The sequence below is a fragment of the Macaca nemestrina genome, chromosome 17 (assembly GCF_043159975.1).
Source record: "Macaca nemestrina isolate mMacNem1 chromosome 17, mMacNem.hap1, whole genome shotgun sequence".
NCBI lineage: Eukaryota > Metazoa > Chordata > Mammalia > Primates > Cercopithecidae > Macaca > Macaca nemestrina.
The window spans coordinates 61,150,175-61,169,884 of NC_092141.1; the positions used below are offsets into that span (position 1 = coordinate 61,150,175).

The 19,710-nt window shown below is 52.1% G+C and overlaps 1 protein-coding gene and 1 long non-coding RNA gene across 8 annotated transcripts; one reads left to right on the forward strand and one right to left on the reverse strand.

Annotated features, from left to right (window-relative positions):
• Positions 1 to 49: 49 nt before the first annotated feature.
• Positions 50 to 13,204, reverse strand: LOC105472305 (NFE2 like bZIP transcription factor 1). 7 transcript variants are annotated; one of them, XM_011725428.3, is made up of 6 exons: positions 13,068 to 13,204; positions 9,896 to 10,920; positions 4,920 to 5,132; positions 4,394 to 4,483; positions 4,024 to 4,182; positions 50 to 3,229 (listed from the first exon to the last, which is right to left on the reverse strand). In XM_011725428.3, exons 2-6 carry the CDS (start codon positions 10,403 to 10,405, stop codon positions 1,883 to 1,885), a joined length of 2,319 nt encoding a protein of 772 aa, XP_011723730.1. In that variant the 5' UTR covers positions 10,406 to 10,920; positions 13,068 to 13,204; the 3' UTR covers positions 50 to 1,882. The 7 variants fall into 7 exon arrangements, with proteins under 7 accessions (XP_011723730.1, XP_011723729.1, XP_011723731.1 ...); XM_011725427.2 differs by lacking the exon at positions 13,068 to 13,204 and adding an exon at positions 12,663 to 12,758; XM_011725429.2 differs by lacking the exons at positions 4,394 to 4,483; positions 13,068 to 13,204 and adding an exon at positions 12,663 to 12,758.
• On the forward strand, positions 7,352 to 11,685 carry LOC139359624 (uncharacterized). Its single transcript, XR_011615786.1, has 3 exons — positions 7,352 to 7,490; positions 8,329 to 8,556; positions 11,549 to 11,685. It is a non-coding gene; the product is annotated as an uncharacterized lncRNA (long non-coding RNA).
• Positions 13,205 to 19,710: the final 6,506 nt, after the last annotated feature.

Genomic DNA, 19,710 nt, shown 5'->3' on the forward strand with positions numbered 1-19,710 from the left:
CCTTTATTCTCAATTTAAATTCAAAGTGGGGAAAAATTGCACTTGAGAATGAATCATCCATTTTATTTTATTTTGTCATGTGCTCAACAGCATCTCTCTCTCCCCTCTCCCTGGCAGGTCACAGAGATAAATTAAAAATAAAATCTACAAGGAAAATAATTTATAAAAGCACTCCCAGGTTCACACCTTCTATCCCTACTGCTCAGTTAGGCACCCCCTAACTGGGAATCAGTGCTTCCCCCCACCCCCATTTCACTCCTGCTTGTCTGGGGCAGATGGTACTCCAGAGCCAGACAGGGGTGAGGGCAGCAGTGGCAAACAGTTAAAAATAAAGACATTGTGGTCCTGGAACCATCTGGCCACCTTGGCACTCCCATGTCTGCCTCCCCCAGGCAGCCCTCCAGGAGCCTATGCTAACCTGGGGCTGTGGAGGGAGAAGCTGCCTGTGGCTGAAAGCTTGTGTGTTTAGGGGGGTGTGCTCTCAGCCGTCACATGCACTTCTCAATCTTCTAAAAAGAAACCCAAAAAAGAAAGCAGACGACGACCTCGGGACAGAGGAGAAAAATCCCAAATCTTCACACAGTTACACGGAGTCTTTATGGCAAAGAGAACATTTAGCAGCTTTGAATATTGGGGCATCTCCTTTTTACTCAACACAAGCATTCTAGACCCTATAAGTGAAAGAGGGCACAAGCCCTAAAAAAATCAAAGCGCAAGAAATTCTAAGAGGACTAGTTTTTTTTGTTGTTGCTGGGTTGTGTAATTTTTTGTGTTTTCCCAGTGATAAGCCCAGTTGTTGGTAGGCAGAGGCCCGAGGGAAGGGTGACTCCCCAGTGTTGTGCTGAATCCTGCCTGGAGGCTGCTGCACTAGATCCTCCATCATTCCTCTGCCTCACAGCAGTCCCAGAAGAGGAAGGCTGCAGGCCCAGTTCCCAGAGCACTGCCAGCACCCTACCCCAGCTTACAGAAGAGCTCAGGAAGTCTGTGAGGGGTGGGGAACACAAACACCGAACCCAGGGAGGATGGCATTCACATGCAGGCTCTGATGGAGACAATGGGAGCCTCAGCTCAGGGGTGGCTGGAGCACAGAGGGAGATGGAGTGGCAAGGCAGTGAATGACATGCGTGATGTTGGGGCTGCTGCAACATGGGGCCACGTGACCCTTTCCAGTTCACTCTACCCTTTGACCCTAAATCTCCAAGCCAGTGTTGGGGCCCAGTGGCTCCATTTGATTGAAACGTTATGGCTGATGATATCCAAGAGCTCCCCTTCAGGGATGCCAAAATGCAAGGAGCAGAAAGAGTTAACACCGCCCCTCCCCAACCCCACCCTGTGTCTGTGTAACCCCCAGGGGTGAAATGGGGTTTATCACACCAGTGACCTAGGCCCACCAGTCACTCCAACCTGCTGCCTGGAATCCTGGCCAGAGCCAACCTTAACCTTCCCTCTGATTTTCTTCTCGCTTTGATTTTTTTTGGGGGGGTGTTTCCTTCCTTCCTTTCTTTCTTTCCCTCCTTCCTGAAATGAGACTTTCTGCCACCTTCCCTTCCTCTCACAGGTCCATTCCTTCCCCTCTGTTGGCCTTTGCTCCACATAGCTCCTCTACCTCCAGCAACTCCACCATCACCCTTGCCTCACAGGAAAGGGGTAGGGTGAGGACCCTGTCCATCCAAATGGTCTGGCCACTTCCACTCCAACCGAGTGGAGCTGAGCCAGCCAGTGCCTGCCTCTTCCTGTACACTGACCCGCAGTCATCCCATCTGAGAAGATATATTGGATAAGAAGGCATTTAAGTCCCCGCTGTAGGTCCAGGTCCAGGTCCAGGTCCAGCCTTTCTCCAGTTTCGGTCTTGGTGGGCATCAAACCCCCTTCCTCCCCAGGATCACTTTCTCCGGTCCTTTGGCTTCCTCTCCTGCCGCCGGGCCTGCTGGTCGGCCATCGTGCGGGGGATGAGGAGGACACTGCCGTCCCCGGCGTACTGGAGCGCATACTGACTAGGCGAGTAGGGTCGCCCATTCTCATCCCGCAGCCGCCCAAACACCTCCTGGTACAGGCTCTGGACCTTCTGCTTCATCTGTCGCAGGGAGCGCAGGAACTCCACTTTCTCCCGCAGCAGCCGAGCTTTGTCGCGCTGCAGGTCCTCCACATCACGCTCCAGATTCAGGATGGTGTCCAGCTTGCGCTTGCGGCAATTCTGCGCCGCCATCTTGTTCTTGCCCCGACGCCGGATATCTCGGATGAGGCTCAGCTGGGCTTCACTCAGCTGATATTTGGACAGCAGCTCGTTGAACTCCTCCACAGGCAGGTTGATGATTTTGTCATTGGTGAAAGGGATCTTCATGGCTCGGGCTCGGTGCTCATCCCGGCTCATCTGCTTGTCCAGGAAGTCAGCCTGCTTCTCCTTGCTGCCTTTCTTGAGGGCACTGGGTGGTGGCAGGTCGGCTGAGTCCAGGGCACTGGGGGCCATGTTGTATGTGTGGTTGTGGCCCACGTGCTCCAGGTAGGGCAGGCATGAGAGCTGAGCTGGATCCTGGTAGCTCATGCGGCAGAACTTGGAATACTCAGGCTGGTAGCCCACAGCACCCTCGGCCTCTTCCAGATCCAGGGTCTCAGAGTCAGAGCTGTAGCCAACCGCACCTTCCTCAGAAAAGGAGGAAGAGGCAGAGGAAGAAGCAGAGGAAGAAGAGGAAGAAGAGGAGGAAGAAGAGGAAGAACTGCCTTCAGAGCTGCTTAGGGAAGAAGGGCTATGGCTCGAGTCTAAGGAAAGGCCTGAGTCAGAGTCAAATTCCTCCTCCAGCTGGGAGGCCTGCACAGGGTTAAAGCCTTCTTCAATGGCCAGGTCCATTAGGCTGATCTCATCCAACATGGCTTCATCTAACAGACCCCCCAAAGGGTCAGGCAGCTCTGGGCCTGCTGTGTCATTGGCTGTGCCATTGAGCTGGGGTGGAAAGAAGAGCCCTGTCAGGTTGGTGGAGCCGAAGGTGGAGTTGAGGCTGGTGGAATTGCTGGGGGCCAACGGGAGCAGCGTGGAGCTACTGGCCACAGGCAGGCTTTCCACCTCAGGGCTGAAGAGTAAGAAGTCCTGGCTGCAGCCCCCCAGGGACGCCTGATGCAGGCTGACATTCTGATTGATGGGAGTGTTGGGGGCAAGGCTGTAGTTGGTGCTCAGTGGGTCTCCAGGAGGGGCATTGTACAGGATTTCACTTGCTGATGTGTTCACTTCCATGGCCTGGGAGGGGGAGAAGAGCACCACTGTTCACTAGGAACTGACTCCCTCCCCTGGGGCTCACACACTGCAGGCACCCAACAGAGGCACAGCTGCATGGGTGTAAAGGCAAAAGACTATAAACCAAAGCCCACAGTGTCAGCTCCTGACCCAGCTTCATCCACCAGGCCTGGCAGAGATGGGTTCTTCCATGTGGGCTCCACCCTAATACAGGACTGATCAGCTTTTCCTCATGTTTGGCCAGACTCCCCTATCTTGGAGGGAGAGGAAGAAAACACTACCTTGTTACTGCAAAATCAACACAGTGAAAAGAACACCCAGACTTCAGTCAGAAAACCTAGCTGCACCACTTGCTGTGTAACCATGGGCACATCATTTAACCTCTCTGAGCTTCAATTTCCTCACCTTTGAAATAAAGGCTGACTAGATGACTGTGAGGGCCAAGTGAGCGAACGATGGCTGTGAAGCACCATGTGAATGTCAGCTATTATTAACGCAGAACCTTGGAAGCATTCAGTCAAGTGCCTATCTGCCTGAAGGAAAGGAAGAAGGCACACCCAGGAGGCAGGCCCTGATTTGGAAGGCTGAGTCCTGAGTTTTATTTAAGCCAAACCCTACCTGTCTTCACCTCCCTTGCCCCAAGGACACACCTGGACAGGTTTCCTCTCATTGTCCCCACTTTTCTATGGATCAGAGAAAGTATTACACTTTCTCTCCTCAGAGATGGAAAAGCAACTGAGTGCTAAGACACGCTGTGCAAAATCCAACAGGTTTGTGCCCGGTTCCGACAATCCTACCTGCATTTCCATGATGGACATGAGATCTTGCCACTGCTGTTCCAAATCAAATGGTGATTCTGTCCCGGTCAGAAGAGGAGACAAGAGGTTGTTCTGAAGAGCTGGGGGCTCACTCTCAGTAGGCACTGCTTCTGTTATGCTGGAAATGTCTGCTGGAAACTAGGGCAAAACACAGAGGCTTTAACAAGGGGGAAGGAAAGACCTTGTGCTTTCCTCCCAGAGATTACCACCTGGAGTCTGTTTCTGTTCTTCCTTCCTCTGCATTTACCCCCAGCAGCCAGAACAAGAGCTGGCCCCTCAGCCATGGAGGGACACACCAGATACAGGCTGCCCTGCTCATTTGGTGGGCTCTCACTGGAGTCCTCCTCACCTCAGCATTCTCCCCAAAGGGGCAGGTGGCTTCCAGCAGCCTAAGGCACTCTTCCAGGGACAGGGCCGTCTGGTCCTCCCCACTAGGCACCTGTGGCAACAGGAACTGTTAAGTCTGACTGATCTGAGCCTTGGCTGCCTGGGGCTGAAGCTTCTTTCCCAGAATGGCTGAAGGCCTGCAGTCTCCCTCCCATTCCCAGGCTAATGGCTGGCCCGGAGTCCCAAACTCCCAGGAACAACACAAAGGAAAGTGAAAGAGTCCTGAAGCAAGCAGGAAGATGCTAGATGCTCTGCCTCCCTTGCATTGTCTGTTGCCAAGGCCCGGCCCTTCTGCATCTGCTGCTTTCCACTCCCCCTTCCAAGGCTCAGCCACTGTGACTTATAGACCCCAACCCAAAACAGAAATTCAGGTCCACCCCACAACCTGTCTTCTCTAAGGGAAGTTTCTGGAAGAACTCCAGCCTGGTTTGTGTCAGGGAAGGGAAGTAGGGACAAAAAGAGAGCCCAGTGAGCAGGGGCGATGGTACCTGTGCAGGGAAGCTCTCCCCAGTCTCTCCATCCACTAGCAGGTTCCGTGCCAGAGCTTCCGCGCCCTCGCCTGCCCAGGTGTCCTGCTCGCCTCCATCTCGCAGCTCCTTCTCCACATCCTGCTCCTTCTGGCGATGACTATAGTCAAAAACCTCACGCCCAGCCCCCAGATCAATATCCTGTCGCCAAAGGATGTCAATCAGATCTATGTCCTGAAAGACAAATCACATGACTTTAGCTCTGAGGTCCCAGGGTCCCTTCTCTGTCCTGCCCCTCAGAGTTCCCTCCTAGTGTCACCCCAGTTAGTCGTGGGTGGGGCCCCTCCCAGCTCTTTACCTGCTAGCCTTACCCCCTGGTCCCTCTGCACCAGCAAATGTTCATTCATCTACTTCCAGACACTATCCCCTTCCCACAAAAAAAAAAAAAAAGAGCCACTAGCAAAACCATTAACGTGACTATCACCATAAGGGTGGGAAGGATTAGGGTCTGGACCAAGACACACCCAGCCAAAAGGCAGGGCCGCCTCACCCCTACATAAGAAAGAAGGGGAACATCAGGAGACACCTCTAGCTTTGGAGATTGGACCCCTTAAAACTTGGTTTGGAGGAAGCTGGCCATGGCAAGCAAGAGCAAATTATCATGCAGAATTACTTAGCAGTGACCAGGCTTGCATCAGCCTGTGGTGCCATTTCATTTGCATAAAGGGGTGGGGTGGGCTGGAGAGGAAAATCCCTGCATTTCCAACCACCTGATGCAACCAATGACAACGCCATGCTGTCTACAGCCCTTCCTATAGCCATTCCCTATTCCCCGGCTGGCAGCAAGAGTAAGGCTGAACACCTACAACTCCTCAAGCCCAGGCTCACCTCAAGACTCATCCCCGCCAGAATTCCCTCTCAGCTGATCCTAGCTGCTGCCTCCATTCCAGGGAGGCTCAGGCAGTCAGATGATCCCCAGGGGGGCACCACACCCCTGCTCGGGCCAGCCTCACTGTGTCCCCTCACACCAGTGCTCTCCCTTCCTCACCATACCCCAGGACTCACCAAATCCCCATCAGTCAACCCACTCAAGGACATAACCCCCATCACTGCTCAGCTACAGCTGCCACCTTGGGCACCAAAAATGCTTCCCTCCGGCTCTACCGTGGTGGCTCATGAACAGTTGCTGCACCAACTGCCACCCCCACTGCTAACAGCATAGAACCCCAATAAATGGAGCTATTTGGGCTTCCTATACCCGGCACCCCCCTGTAGTCGAGCCCTCCCCACAAGCCTGAAGAAACCCTAAAGTGTTGCCTTCCATCCAGGGGTTAAAATGCAGACACACACTTTCCAGAAAACAATTTCCTTAGATCAGACCCACCTCCCTACCTCTAAGCCGGTATTCCTCTCCCATTAACCCTCCCTGACCCTAAGACCTCCCAGACATACTACTTTAGTCTCCCCACATACACCAACCTGAACAGAAGCCCTGGACCCAGGAACAGAGGGGGGCTGGGCCACCCGGTGACCAGCCAGCAAAGAGTTAAGGGGCCGGCTGCCTTTGGCATGGCCCCCACCACTGTGAGAGCTGCGGTCCAGGCGGGTCATGGTCTGCGAGATGAGCCCCAGGGCAGCCGGTGCCGGGAAGCCGGACAGGGGGCTGCAAGGAGCTCTTGGCTTTCAGGGAGCACACCAGGCTGGAAGGGTGGCCCCTTGCTAGCTCCGAGGGGCCTGAGAAGGGTGCCCCGCCCGTGCTGCTGCCTGGGCGGCCCAGCCCAGCCCCCTTCCTCCATCCTTGAGCAGCCCCCTCCCACCTCACAACCCCAGTTCCACTCAGGCGCCCAGCTGCCCCCACCCTGAGCTCACCGCAGAGGCTGCAGTGAGATGGGACTCCCACCCCATGCTCCGTGCTCAAGCTGCAGAGGAAAGCAAGCTCCCTGGGCCTATCCTCCCGCTCCTCCCCCCCACGCCCCCCAAACTTGTTACCTAGGCTGCAGCAAGGAGCCAATCCCCTCCCCCACCCACCCCGCAGGTCACTGCTGAGGCTGCAGAGAGCCAATCCCCTCCCCCAGGTCAGCAGCTGGGCTGCGGAAAGAGCCAATCCCCTCCCACTGTCGTTACCTAGGCTGCGCCGAGAGCCAATCTCCTCCCCCAAGTCTCCGCTGGAGATGCGGAAGGAGCCAATCCCCTCCCACCGCCTGTTACCTAGCTGCAGACGGGAGCCAATCTCTGCATCAGGGCAGCTGGAGAAGCTGCCGCAAGGAACCAGCCCATCCCTGGGCCGCCTCCGTCTCCTTGAGGAGATGCGCCCAGGGGCGGGCAGCCCCACCCAGCCCAGTCAGCTGGGGTGGCGCAGTGAGAGCCCTGGGGGAAGGGGTGCCACTCTCCTCCCTCCTGTCGCATCTTGCTCATCCAGCCCACTCAGGACTGGGCAGACACTCCTCCCGCAGATTCTCTGGGAATCTAAATTATTTGCTGGAAGTGGAAGGAGTTACCCCATTCCTCAGGAAGGCAGTGGCCAGTTCTCAAGGCCAGGGATCACAAGTCAGGCTGGGCAGGAACCCAGGGCACCCAGGCCCACCATAAGTCGTAAGTTTTGTCACCCCAAAATAGGCCAGACTACGGAAAAGGGGAAGGCCATTTTGCCCACGTGCAGCAATGTCACAGTGCCGGCCAAGTCTAGCCCCAAGCAAGAGGAGGGGAGACACAACCCTGAAGCCCCACACTTAGGGAGACAGGTGCTCCGCTTTCTCCTGGCCACAAATGTCCCCCACTCCCTTTTCACCCTGGCTTTACTCAAGAGCATTCTCTGCCTGATACCTGGCCCACATCTCATCCAAGCAGGAAAGAAACCCCTCACAGACCCAGTATCACAATTCAGACTCCCTGGATTGGCTTCTCCAGGGGAAATTTAGCTCCCTCCCCACTGCTGCTCCCCTGGAGCCTAAGGTCAGGTCAGAGAGACAGTATGTTCTCTCTGGTCACAGTCTGCTCCTAGCCTGGAAAGAGCTGTAAACAGGCCACCCCCCTGCTCTGGGCAGAATGCCAATCTCAAGGGGAATCCTATCCCTGACAAGGGCCTAGGCTATGGCTGTCCACAGAGCAAGCCTGGCAGCGGGGGAGCACTTCCACCCCAGGGATAATACCGGTTCCAGCAGTGCCTGTCACATGCTCTGGACCTGGGTATTTTTATCCCTGAGTTGCTGAGGAAATGTTGTTCTAGACACATAATAATCCTCCCTTCCCCCATACCCAGCCTGGGCCCCTAATGCTGACCCACCCCACCTCCCAAAGGGAGTTGTAAAGGCCTGAGATGAAAAGCACAACCTTCACAAGGGTCAAGAAATAGAGGAAAGCAGGGTCAAAGTCCCATCCCATTCCACCCCAACCCACCCAATAATATCCAAAACATCCCATCCCATCCCAGCAGGAACAGATATGGAGCTACCCCTGCAAGGTTTCCAGGAGCAAACCCAGTTCCACCCACCCCTGGGGGAGCTACCCTGGGGGAGGAGCATGGAGCAGAGACTGGGAAGCATACTTCAGAACACTGTGCCAAGATTGGAGCCCACTTGAAGGAAAGGGAAACGGGAAGCAGAAAAGAGGTGAAGTTCCAAGTGGCCCTGTAAGAAGCTAAAATAAGAGGCCCTGAAAGGTAAGAAATGTTCCTGGCTCCTGCGCTCAGATAATCCTAGTCCCTCTCAAAGCAGGTCCAGTATGAGCCATTTGAGCACAGAGCAGTGTCTCAATCCCTGCACTACTGACACTTGGCATCAGACAAATCTGTTGTTTGAAGGTGTCCTGTGTCATTCAGGATGTTAACCAGCATCCTTGGCCTCTACCCACTAGGTGCCAGTAGCACCCCTGCCCCAAGATGTGACAACCAAAACTGTTTCAAGATATTGCCACTTGCACCCTCGGGGACAAAATCACCCCCAGTTGAGGACCACTGGCCTAAAACAAGCCATACTCTTTGACAGTCACTAACAGTCAGATAACTAAGCTCAGGAAAAGGCTACAAAGGAGGGAAGGAGGGAAAACATGGTCTGACCTGGCAGGCAGAGGAGCCCATTTCTGCAGCATCTGTAAAACTTTTTACATTCCTCCACATGCCACCTCCAAAAACCCAATCGGGCTTCCTCCTTCCCTAATGGCCAGGGGAGTGCAGTGGGCCTTTTTCCCAACTACTTAAGGCTGGGGGGCAAGCAAAAGTCATACAAACCCAGAGTTCAAAGCAATCTTATGTTGGTGAGGCGGGGCAGCAGCAGCCATTCACATCTTAAAAGGCAAAGAACTGCATCGTTTTCTGCCCAGAACAGTATGTCAGCCATGTGACAAGAGCTAAGGATCTCTTCTGACAGCTCAAAGCAAGTTGACTTGGGCAGCAGAATGCAGTTTCTCTTCTACCTCCCAGCCTTCTCTTCCCTACTCCCTGCAGTGGGCCTTTAGAGCAAAGAATGGAAGCCTTGGCCCTCTCCTGCCCAAGAATAACTATCCAAATCTACCCTTTGGCTCAGGCCCAGGAGGTCTGAATTATCAGGACAATACAACAACAGGCCTGACCACAAAGGAGAACTTCAGGGTATGTCTGTGTTCTGATGTGGGGGGAGATACAAGGCAAGAGTCCATAAAGTATTTGTGTCTTAGCAACAGATGTACACTGCATCAAAGCCCATCACAACATGATCCTCCCCCAACCCAGGCCTCCAGCAGTCATGCTGAAATCCAAGCAGTCAACACCCTGGCATGTGTAGGAACCTCCCACTGCCCTGACAGTACATTTAGAGGTAGGTCAATGGTTCAACACAGGGAAATGCTCCCAGCCCCCAATCCTAAAGTCAGACAGTTCAGCCCATCCCTACCCAAGAACAGTGCCTGAGGCCCTGCTGAAATCTGTCTGACTCTTTACAGGGCTCTGTGTTCTGACCACAATCGTTCTGGACGAGCCCACCCCCAAACCCCAGGCCCCCCACACCCACCACAGGTCCACTAACCTCTTTGGTTAAGTCTCCACTGACTGGAGGGGCTACAGCCCCCAAATCCTCCAAATCTTCACCGAATCCCTGCTCCGTTTCGCTTTCTCGCACCCCGTTGTCTGGGCCTGTCACATCTTGGAGGCCACTGGAACTCTCGAGGGCGAGGCCTGAGTTGGGCTGACTGCCAGAGACAGACCCCTCTGGATCTCGGTGAACCAGCCAGGCATTTACCTCAGTGGTTGGCACCTGGAACCTGTCCAGGGCCCTCACCTGACTGAGGAGCCGCCGGGCAGTGAAGTAATTGTCCAGGTCTATGCTCTTGGGGTGGATACCATAGCCATCCAAGGTATTCCTCAGGTTGTGGAACTGGGTCTGAGTATAGGCAGAACTGGGCCCCAGGATGATCTCCCGGAGCGGGGGGAGCTGTGAGGTCAGGTAAGTATCCACGTCCACCCGTACCCCAATCAAACTCAGCAGAATGGTGAACTGGAGAAGTCCTTCCGTTAAGTATTTCTTCAGAGAAAGCATTGCTGAAGGACCAGAATGTTTATGCTTTTTGGTTTTTAAATCTTCCAAAAGACAAATCAAGGCCACTGCTCTGCTGCTCCAGCCAGCAGGTTACCCTCCTCAGTGCCAAACCCCGTATCCCACCCTGGCAGAACACAAGGGCTGAGCTCCCTGATGGCCCCAGAGGAAAGCACACCCTGTGGAGCCAAGGCCAAGGCCACACTCCAGACCACATTCACTTTTCCCTTCTTGACACCTCACCTCTGAAAGCACAACTGTTCCTAACCCAGTCCAGGCCCTCAAGGGCCCACGTGACTTACTGTCTCCACAGTCCACATACAGTCACTTCCTCACTCACATTAGTTGTCCTCTCTGTAGATTCCACTGCAGGCTGTTCTCAGGAACAGCTGATGGATTTTTTTTTTTTTCCTTCTCCCTCCTAAGGTTTATTTTCTTTGGCTGGAGCTACCGGCCTTTCGTCTTGGGTCAGAGTGTCCCGCCTCCTCCACACTTACCAGGGGGGTTTCCAGAGAAACCTGAAATGGGAATCACAAAAGCAACAAGATGAGATTCCATACTTTTCACATCATGATCAGGGTAGGAAAACCTTCACAGCAGAAGGCAGAAAACACATTCAAAGTACACTTTCACTTTTTTTTTTTTTTTGAGACAGTCTCACTCTGTCGCCCAGGCTGGAGTGCAGTGGTGTGATCTCTGCTCACTGCAACCTCCACCTTCCAGGTTCAAGCGGTTCTCCTGCCTCAGCCTCCCAAGTATCTGGGATTACGGAGCCTGCCACCATGCCTAGCTAATTTTTGTGTTTTTAGAAGAGTTGGGGTTTCACCATGTTGGCCAGACTGGTCTTGAGCTCCTGACCTCAGGTGATCTGCCCGCCTGGGCCCCGCGAAGTGCTGGGATTACAGGCGTGAGCCACAGTGCCTGGCCTAAAGGCCACTTTTATAGGAAGAAAGGACTACTTACACTCTCAGAAAAAAAACCCAAAATATAGCAACCGATCATAGAAGAACTATAAAAGGTACTGATCACAAAGGATCTCAGATACTTAATATTAAATGTGCAATATCCTAAAATGTAGCTTGGTTTGGATAAGCAGACAATAACTAGGTCATCCAAAATATCTTACACCTTTGTTTTATTTACCAGCCCTCCTCCCCCGCTACAGGTGCATTACCCAGCTTCTATTTTCATATGAGAAGCCCATTTCCTGTCTTAAAAGTAAAGCTGAATTTTCACCTCTCAGGAGAAAACCACCTATAACAGTTATCTTTTCCAGTTCAAAAAGGCAAGATTATTAAACAGTGAGAGTGTGGAAGGACAAAAGGACAATGTTCAGGCCACCACTTCACCCAGAAGAAGAACGCCTTTTGTTTTCTGACCTTGAAATCTGATTTCCCTTTCCTATCCTCACATCTTAAAAAAAAAAAAAAAAAAAAAAAAGGAAAAGGGCCGAGGCTTGTAATCCCAGCACTTTGGGAGGCCAAGGAGGGCGAATCACCCAAGGTCAGGAGTTCGAGACCAGCCTGAACAACATGGAGAAGCCCTATCTCTACTAAAAATACAAAAATTAGCCGGGCGTGGTGGCGCATGCCTGTAATCCCAGCTACTAGGGAGGCTGAGGCAAGGGAATCGCTTGAACCCAGGAGGCGAGGTTGTGGTGGGCCGAGATCGCACCACTGCACTCCAGCCTGGGCAACAAGAGCGAAACTCCATCTCAAAAAAAAGAAAAAAGAAATAAAAAAAGAAAAGGAAAGAAAAAAAGGAGGAGAAGGATGGTGGGGGGCCTACTACGCAAGACTATTCCGTCCAGGATTTGCATAGGCAGGTTTTATTTTCATTCATATGACCTTCTGAGCCAAAGCAGAAGGATATGGCCACGTTCTCTAGCCAGACCGCCCAGTGCCGAGGAGGTAAATCTGTTTCTGGTCTCCACTTTTGAGCTTCCATTAATCTCACAAACCAAGACATACCCCCTCTCCTCTCCGGCGTTGTGACCCATCTACCAACTTCATTCTACAGGGGGAGAGCGATCTATACGTACACAGCGTACGTGTACACACACACACTCACACTCCCTCTCTCTGGTCAGAGTAAACACAATTGCGACCCAGAATTCCTGCTTACGCTACCCTCCCGTTCTCACGCAATTTATTACTAAAACCTCCCAGGAGCCTTAGTTCGAGAAATCGGATAAAGTCCCTTAAAAATCGAGTTAGGGGCAGGGCCCTGGCCTGAGGCTGGTCCCACCCTGCCCGGATACCCGAGTCCGGCTGAGACCAAGTCGCCATGCCCACTCTCGGCGCCGGAGCTTCTAGCCTCCTGGGGCGGCCAGCGAACAAGTGCTACTTCCCCGGCCTTGACCCACCCTTACAACAAACCCCACCCCGCCCTCCGTCCCGATGGCCCCACCCCACTCCCAAGTCCGGGCCTCACACCACGCCTTCTCGTGCCCTCAACCCTGCCCAGTCCATCCCATCCCGGAGCCAGCTTTCCTCTCGGCCCCGCGCGCGGCCCCTCCCTGTCAGGCCCAGGGCCGGGCTCTGGCGGGAACCCTGCTCGGCCCCCGCCTCCTGCGCCTCAGCACCATCCCGTCGCCCGTCGCCCCATAAGCCTCGGCCCCGCGGCGCTGCACCCCTCCCTTCTAGGAAAGGAATGTGCCCGATACCCGCTGCTTAGCTCGGCGTCCGCCGCTGCCGCCACAGCAGGCCCTAAGCCCGAGTCCCGGCCTCGCCGCCGCCACCGGCCGGCCTAAAGCTCCGAGCCTCCGCTTCCCTCCCCGCCCCCTCCTGCCACCGCACTCGGAAACCCGCCCGCCGCAGGCACCCTAGGAACAGTTTCTCCAATCAACGAGCCGAGACCGGGGCCGTCGACGGATGTCCCTCTGATTGGCAGCAGAGAGGGCCCAATGGCTGAGTGTACCTCCTCATCTCCGGACCCGATTTCCCAAGACTGACATAATTCCCGGCCCAATGGGTACCTAGGCCCGCCCCGCGGTGTGGACCGACCAATGAGTAGGGCGAAGGCCTTAGTGTCTAGCATTCTGGGCCCCTCGGCCGCGCGTTCGCGGCGGGCGATCTTAGCGGGCTGGGAGTTGGGTGAAGAATCCAAGCTGGGCGCTTCCAGCGCTTTCTGTGGCGGGGGACTGAGGGCTTAGGGCAGGGAATGGGAGGGTGTATCGCCGCGGGAGTGCGGAACACCTCCGCCTTGAGGGTTCCCACAGTGACTTGCAAAAGTCTAGTGAGACCCGAGAAGGCTGAGGCGGGACACGAAGCATGTGGTGCTTGTGGTTGCGACGCTCGTGCCGCCATCTTGGGTGCTGGCGGCGGAAACCGGTACCCCAACTTCCTCTCGGTGCGAACCTGGAGAAGCCTCCCCAGCTGTGAGGGACGGTTGCGCCTCGTGGCCCAGGCAAGGGTGCCTTCGCTGGAGCAGTCCCGGGGACGGTTGTCATGAGGGTGGTGGGACGTTGGCGGAACGTTGGTGGTATGAGAGCTGTGGGGTAATGGCGATTTTTGTCATGGTAGAAACACCCCAAAGAGCCCCCCTCACTTGGTCTCCCACGCTGCTTAGTCTTGCTTTTTTTAGGGATGTTTCTCAGTTTCTAATTTCTCCAGTCCCATCTGGTTATATTTCCAAAACATGTTTGTGACTCTCAAACGTTAGTTTACCCCCAGCATCACTTGGGGAGCTTGCTAAACTACGAATTCCGAGGTCCCACTGGAGAGTCTGATTTAGTGACCCTGGAGTGGCGGCCGGATAACCTGCCTGCTGGGATGATTTTAACGCAACTGATGCGAAGACCCCATTTAGGGAATCATTGGGTTGGAGTTTGCAGTGCGTTCCTCCCAGCTATAGGACAAAGAGGTGTAAACTCAAGTCTGTCTTCTTAGAAGAGCCCATTATTTATGGGTGAATCATTAGTCCCTGTACAACTAAGGACAACGCCAACTGATAACTCAGTAAATAATGAGTCCATTTTGTGCTTGCAGTTAGGAGGCTTACTTTGGGGTGGTTTACAGATTAAGTACTTTCACTGTATATAATAAACGTACACCAGCAATTCTTACAAAACTTCTGAGCTAGTTTACCAGTTTCAAAGACTAATTCAGAGAGCATGTTTTACCTATTCCAGACTGGACTCGAACTCCTGGACTCAAGCAATCTTCCCATTTAGTAGGGACTACTGACGCGTGCCTCCCAATAAATATCCGAGTATAAACGACATGAGGACTAGAATTTTGTGTGTTAACTGTTATAACTTAGTAGACACTCAAATACTGAGTACTTGAAGGGGGACTCAAGCAGGCAGGCCTGTGATTTTCCTGTTAAAAGCAGAAATTAACCACACCTTGGCGGATGTACAGTTTTGAAGGATATGGCATGTTACCAATAAAATAGGAGACCATTCAGTCCCCAAAGTAGTGAGACAATGAAGATAAAGACTGGTAGTGTGTAAGAAAGGAGGAAAAATTTAGGTGTGGCCATCAAACTCTAAAAATAAGAAGGTTGAGAAGGACATATTTTAAAATCATAGCACTGGGCCGGGCACAGTGGCTCACAGTAGCACCTTGGGAGGCCAAGGGGGGAGGATTGCTTGAACTCGGGAGTTCAAGACCAGCCAGGGCAGCATAGTGAAACCCCCGTCTCTACGAAAAAACAAGCTGGGCCTGGTGCCACAAATCTATACTCCCAACTACTCAGGAGGCTGAGGTGGGAGGATTGCTTGAAGCTGCAGTGAGCTATGATGGTGCCAGTCTGGGCAACAGTGAGATCCTGCCTCAAAAAACAAAAGAAAACATAACATTGAAAGATATAAAGGCTCAACTAAAGTACAGTGTTTAAATACAAGATAATTTTGAGAAGGTGAAAACAGCATACTAAGATCTTTTTTTTACACAACAAATACAGAACAATTTTCAGTCCTAACAGTTCAAACTAAAACTGGACAATCGTTTATGTGAGTTTCCTGCTTAGCCATTTCACAGAAGTGGCCCGAAAAAGGGAAAGAGTTGCAAGGACCAAAGAGAGTAAAGGTGTAGAGACAAACGCAATCGCAACAGCAGGCCTAGGTCTGGCAGGGTGTGGGCGCCCAGGATATTTGATACTCCATGGAAGGGAGTGGAGACGACTGTCTTCCATTCTGTCTAGAGTTCCAGATCAAGTCTGAGCAGGTGCAAGCTTTCCCAGAACCTGCTGATTAACCTTGTAAAACCCAGGGTGTGTCCTCCTTCACCCAGGAAGGCCCCCCCCCCCCCGCTTTCCCCCAACACTCCCCGCTCCCTTTGCCTGGGACAGCTGTTAATAGGACAATTACCCAAGAAGCAAAAGAAGGATCCCATGCTGATGTGTCATCAGTCCCGGTATATCCATTAAATCAGACTGAGAAGACCACTGGAAAAAGTGAGCGCATGCGCGTGGCTCCCTAAGGGAAAGGCTGGCAGCCATTGTAAAACCAGGCCTTGCCCCTGCGACTCCGGGCTGTGCAGGAGAGAGAAGAAAGCAGTGGAAGCCGAGAAGAGGGTTAGGTCTAATGCACAGGGATTTGGGGCCAGCTAACTATAAAACATACACAGAAATCCCCACCCCCACCCCAGGAATAGCAGTGTAGTGTCTACTGACCCAGCTTCCCTCGTAGGAAAAGCTGCTGCTGCCACCAACAGGCACCTCCATCCCGCAGTCACCCCAGAGGATGACACATGCCAGGAATCCCCAGAGAAGGGGCTGTGGGAGGGCAGGCTGGCTGGGGCTCCGATTTCTTCTGGAACAGTGAAATTGCTTTTTCCCTAAAAGGGAAACCCAGTCTTTCTGCCATTCTGGTTGCCCATCATCTAAAAATGTCTCTAAGGCCAGGCACAGTGGCTCACACCTGTAACCCCAGCACTTTGAAAGGCCCAGGTGGGCGGATCACTTGAGCCAGGAGTTTGAGACTAACCTGGCCAACATGGTGAAAACCCATCTCTACAAAAAAAAATACAAAAATTAGCCAGGCGTGCTGGTTCATGCCTGTAGTCCTAGCTAGTGGGGAGGCTGAGGTGGAAAGATCACGTGATCCTGGGGAGGTTGAGGCTGCAGTAAGCTGTGATTGCGCCACTGCACTCCAGTCTGGGCAACAGAGTGAGACCCTATCTCAAAAAAAATAAGAAAAAGAAAAACATGTCTTTAAGTGTTGCTAATCCATATAAGTATTTCTTACTTGGCAACCTCATCTAATCCAGGGGAATAGATTAGATAGATGATTGCCTGAGATTTCCTTACAGTCTTGAGAGATTCTAGGAATACATCATGTCAATACTAAATGTTAGCATGTTTTGCAAAGAAATCAATTAGTTTTCTGGCTAATCCGGACATCTGGCCCTCTCTCTTACATGGTAAACATCAGCAAACTTGTTACCATTAAACCACCAAAAAATAAAGCTATTCTGTAAGCCAGCCTCTTTCCTGTGCATGACTACCACACTCTTAGAAGATTGCTTCTAATCCTGGCTGCACATTAGAATCACCCAGGTGGGGAGCTTGTAAAAACTACCAATGCCCAGGTCCCACCCCACACAAATTAAGACAACCACTCAGAGCAGAATTGGACATCAGTATTTTGTAAAAGCTCTTCAGGTGATTCTTATGTGCAACCAGAGTAGAGAATCACTAGGTTGGAGCAAAAATCCACGTTGAGGTTAAAAAAAAAAAAAAAAAAAAAAAAAGATTGTGGTAATACAGGAGCACAGACTGGAATGCTTATCTGATTTTTTTTTTTTTTTTTTTTTTTTTTGAGATGGAGTCGCTCTGTGGTCCAGGCTGGAGTGCAGTGACACCATCTCAGCTCACTGCAACATCTGCCTCCCAAGTTCAAGCATTTTGCCTGCTTTCAGCCTCCTGAGTGTCTGGTATTAAAGGCGCACACCACCACACTTGGCTAATTTTTGTATTTTTAGTAGAGACAGGGTTTTGCCATGTTGGCCAGGCTGGTCTCAAACTCCTCACGTCAAGTGATCTGCCCACCTCAGCCTCCCAAAGTGCTGGGATTATAGGCGTGAGCTACTGCACCCGGCCTATTTGACTTTTAGGATGTGCTCATTCTCAATCCTAAAATGTTCTTTCTTCACCTCTACAATGAAAATATCTCATTGTTCATTAGTGTCTTAGTGTAACATTTTTTGAAGCCGAGTTGAACTGTCCTGTATGTCTTGCTCTGTTGTCTCAAACAATACCAGGTAGTGTTCTTTGTAGAGCTCTGTGTGACATGTCACAATCAAGGAGCTGCCATTAAGAGGTGGGAGGAGTGGATATTTTGGACTTACAGCTGGGTTCGAAAATCTGGCTCTGTCTCGTACTAGTTGGGCCATCCTGAGCTAAATGGAGATAACAATATACATATTCACAAATCTTAAAACTCAGGTCATGTGTATAAAGCCATTCATGCCCGCGGGAAGAGCTGAGTATAAGGCACTGTCTTGAATAATCCTGTCTTCACCTACCCTACAACTTTATCTCAGAGAAAGTTATCTCAGAGAAAGCCAAAGGTGATGAAGAAATGAGAGCTGTCCTTAGAATGGTCTACTAGAAGCCTGTCCTACAGACAGAGCATGGAAGCTTTAGTTTTCTCTCTAGAGGATGCCACCAGCACACACTTCCACACCTCATATTCCACACACACCTCCCCCTCTTGACATTAAGCAGGAAGGATAGAGAGAGGCTGGTACCCAAGGGAGCTGTTTCTTCTTGTCACATAAGAACAGATGCTGAAATCCTAGGACAGACAGCACAGAAATGTGGCAGCAGGAGGGTGACTCAGAGGAAATGAAACGGTCTCCCCTTCAAGCTATACCAAGGCCCAGAGGAGAACCTCCTTTGAATCACCTGCCTCCTGGGACTCCATAGGGCAGGCACCAATTCTGAGTGCACTACTTAACAGGTTCCAGCTGGGTAGGGATGTGCACAGCCTACCTCCCCACCCTACTGTACCTACCTGAAGGGAGCAGAGGGCAGAGAAACATGAAGGCTGCATTCTTTTTGAACCCAACTTGGCTTCTTCGAGCTGGGGAGGCTCTCCCGCCGAGTCTGCTGCTGCACGTGCGTGCTTCTCATGTGCTGCCAGCCTTAAACTGGAAAGTCCTCTTAGGGTCATGCTCTGTGGAAGACACTGTCCCAATACTGGACACACATAGCTCGCATGTTTACGTAAAACCGCATTAAAGGTGCACTTCAGGATGTGTGGGGAAGCGGGTGTCATGGAGAGAAAGAAGTTCTGGGGTCTCTGTTGAAGGAGTTTGGGGAGGGGTTATCATTGGGGAGAATCTTGTCCTTGAAAAGTTGAACTTGGCTCTGAATTTACTTATTCACCACTACAGTTAAGATGTAAAGAGATTTTATGGGCCAGGCACTGTGGCTTACGTCTATAATCCCAGCACTTTGGGAGGCCGAGGCAGGCAGATCACTTAAGGTCAGGAGTTGGAGACTTGCCTGGCTAACATGGTGAAAGCCCGTCTCTACTAAAAATACAAAAATTAGCCAGGCATGGTGGCACACGCCTGTAATCCCTACTACTTGGGAGGCTGAGGCAGGAGAATTGCTTGAACCTGGGAGGCAGAGGTTACAGTGAGCCGAGATCGTGCTATTGCATTCCAGCCTGGGCGACAGAGCGAAACTCCATTTCAAAAAAAAGAAAAGATGTAAAGAGATTTTAAGAATGGGAACAACAAAGCTGGGCACAGTGGCTCACGCCTGTAATCCCAGCACTTTGGGAGGCCAAGGCAGGCGGATCACCTGAGGTCAGGAGTTCAAGACCAGCCCGACCAACATGATAAAACCCTGTCTCTACTAAAAATAAAAAAGTTAATCAGGTGTGATGGCTCATACCTGTAATCCCAGCTACTCAGGAGGCTGAGACAGGAGAATCGCTGGAACCTGGGAGGCAGAGGTTGCAGTGAGCCTTCATCATGCCATTGCACTCCAGCCTGGGCAACAAGAGTGAAACTCCTTCTCAAAAAAAAAAAAAAAAAAAAGCAATAACAGTGGTAGAGGTGGGGGTGATGAGAACTTTGTGGTTCCTAAGCTTCCTTCCCCAGCCTGCTCCTCTGATTCCTATCCCCTTGGCCCCTCTCCAGTGCCTTCCCATCACTGACCTGTGTAACTGCTTCCCCACCTCGCCTGTGGAACCAACCAGCCCCCTAACTCCCCTATCATCCCAGGTCTTCCTCTGACCCTTCTGGAGGCTGCTGGTCTTTTATGGTGGGTACCATATGCCAAACAGAGGCTGAGAAATTCTCCTGGAGGTTTTTTGGTGCTGTCTTTGTAAATATGAGCCAAAAAAA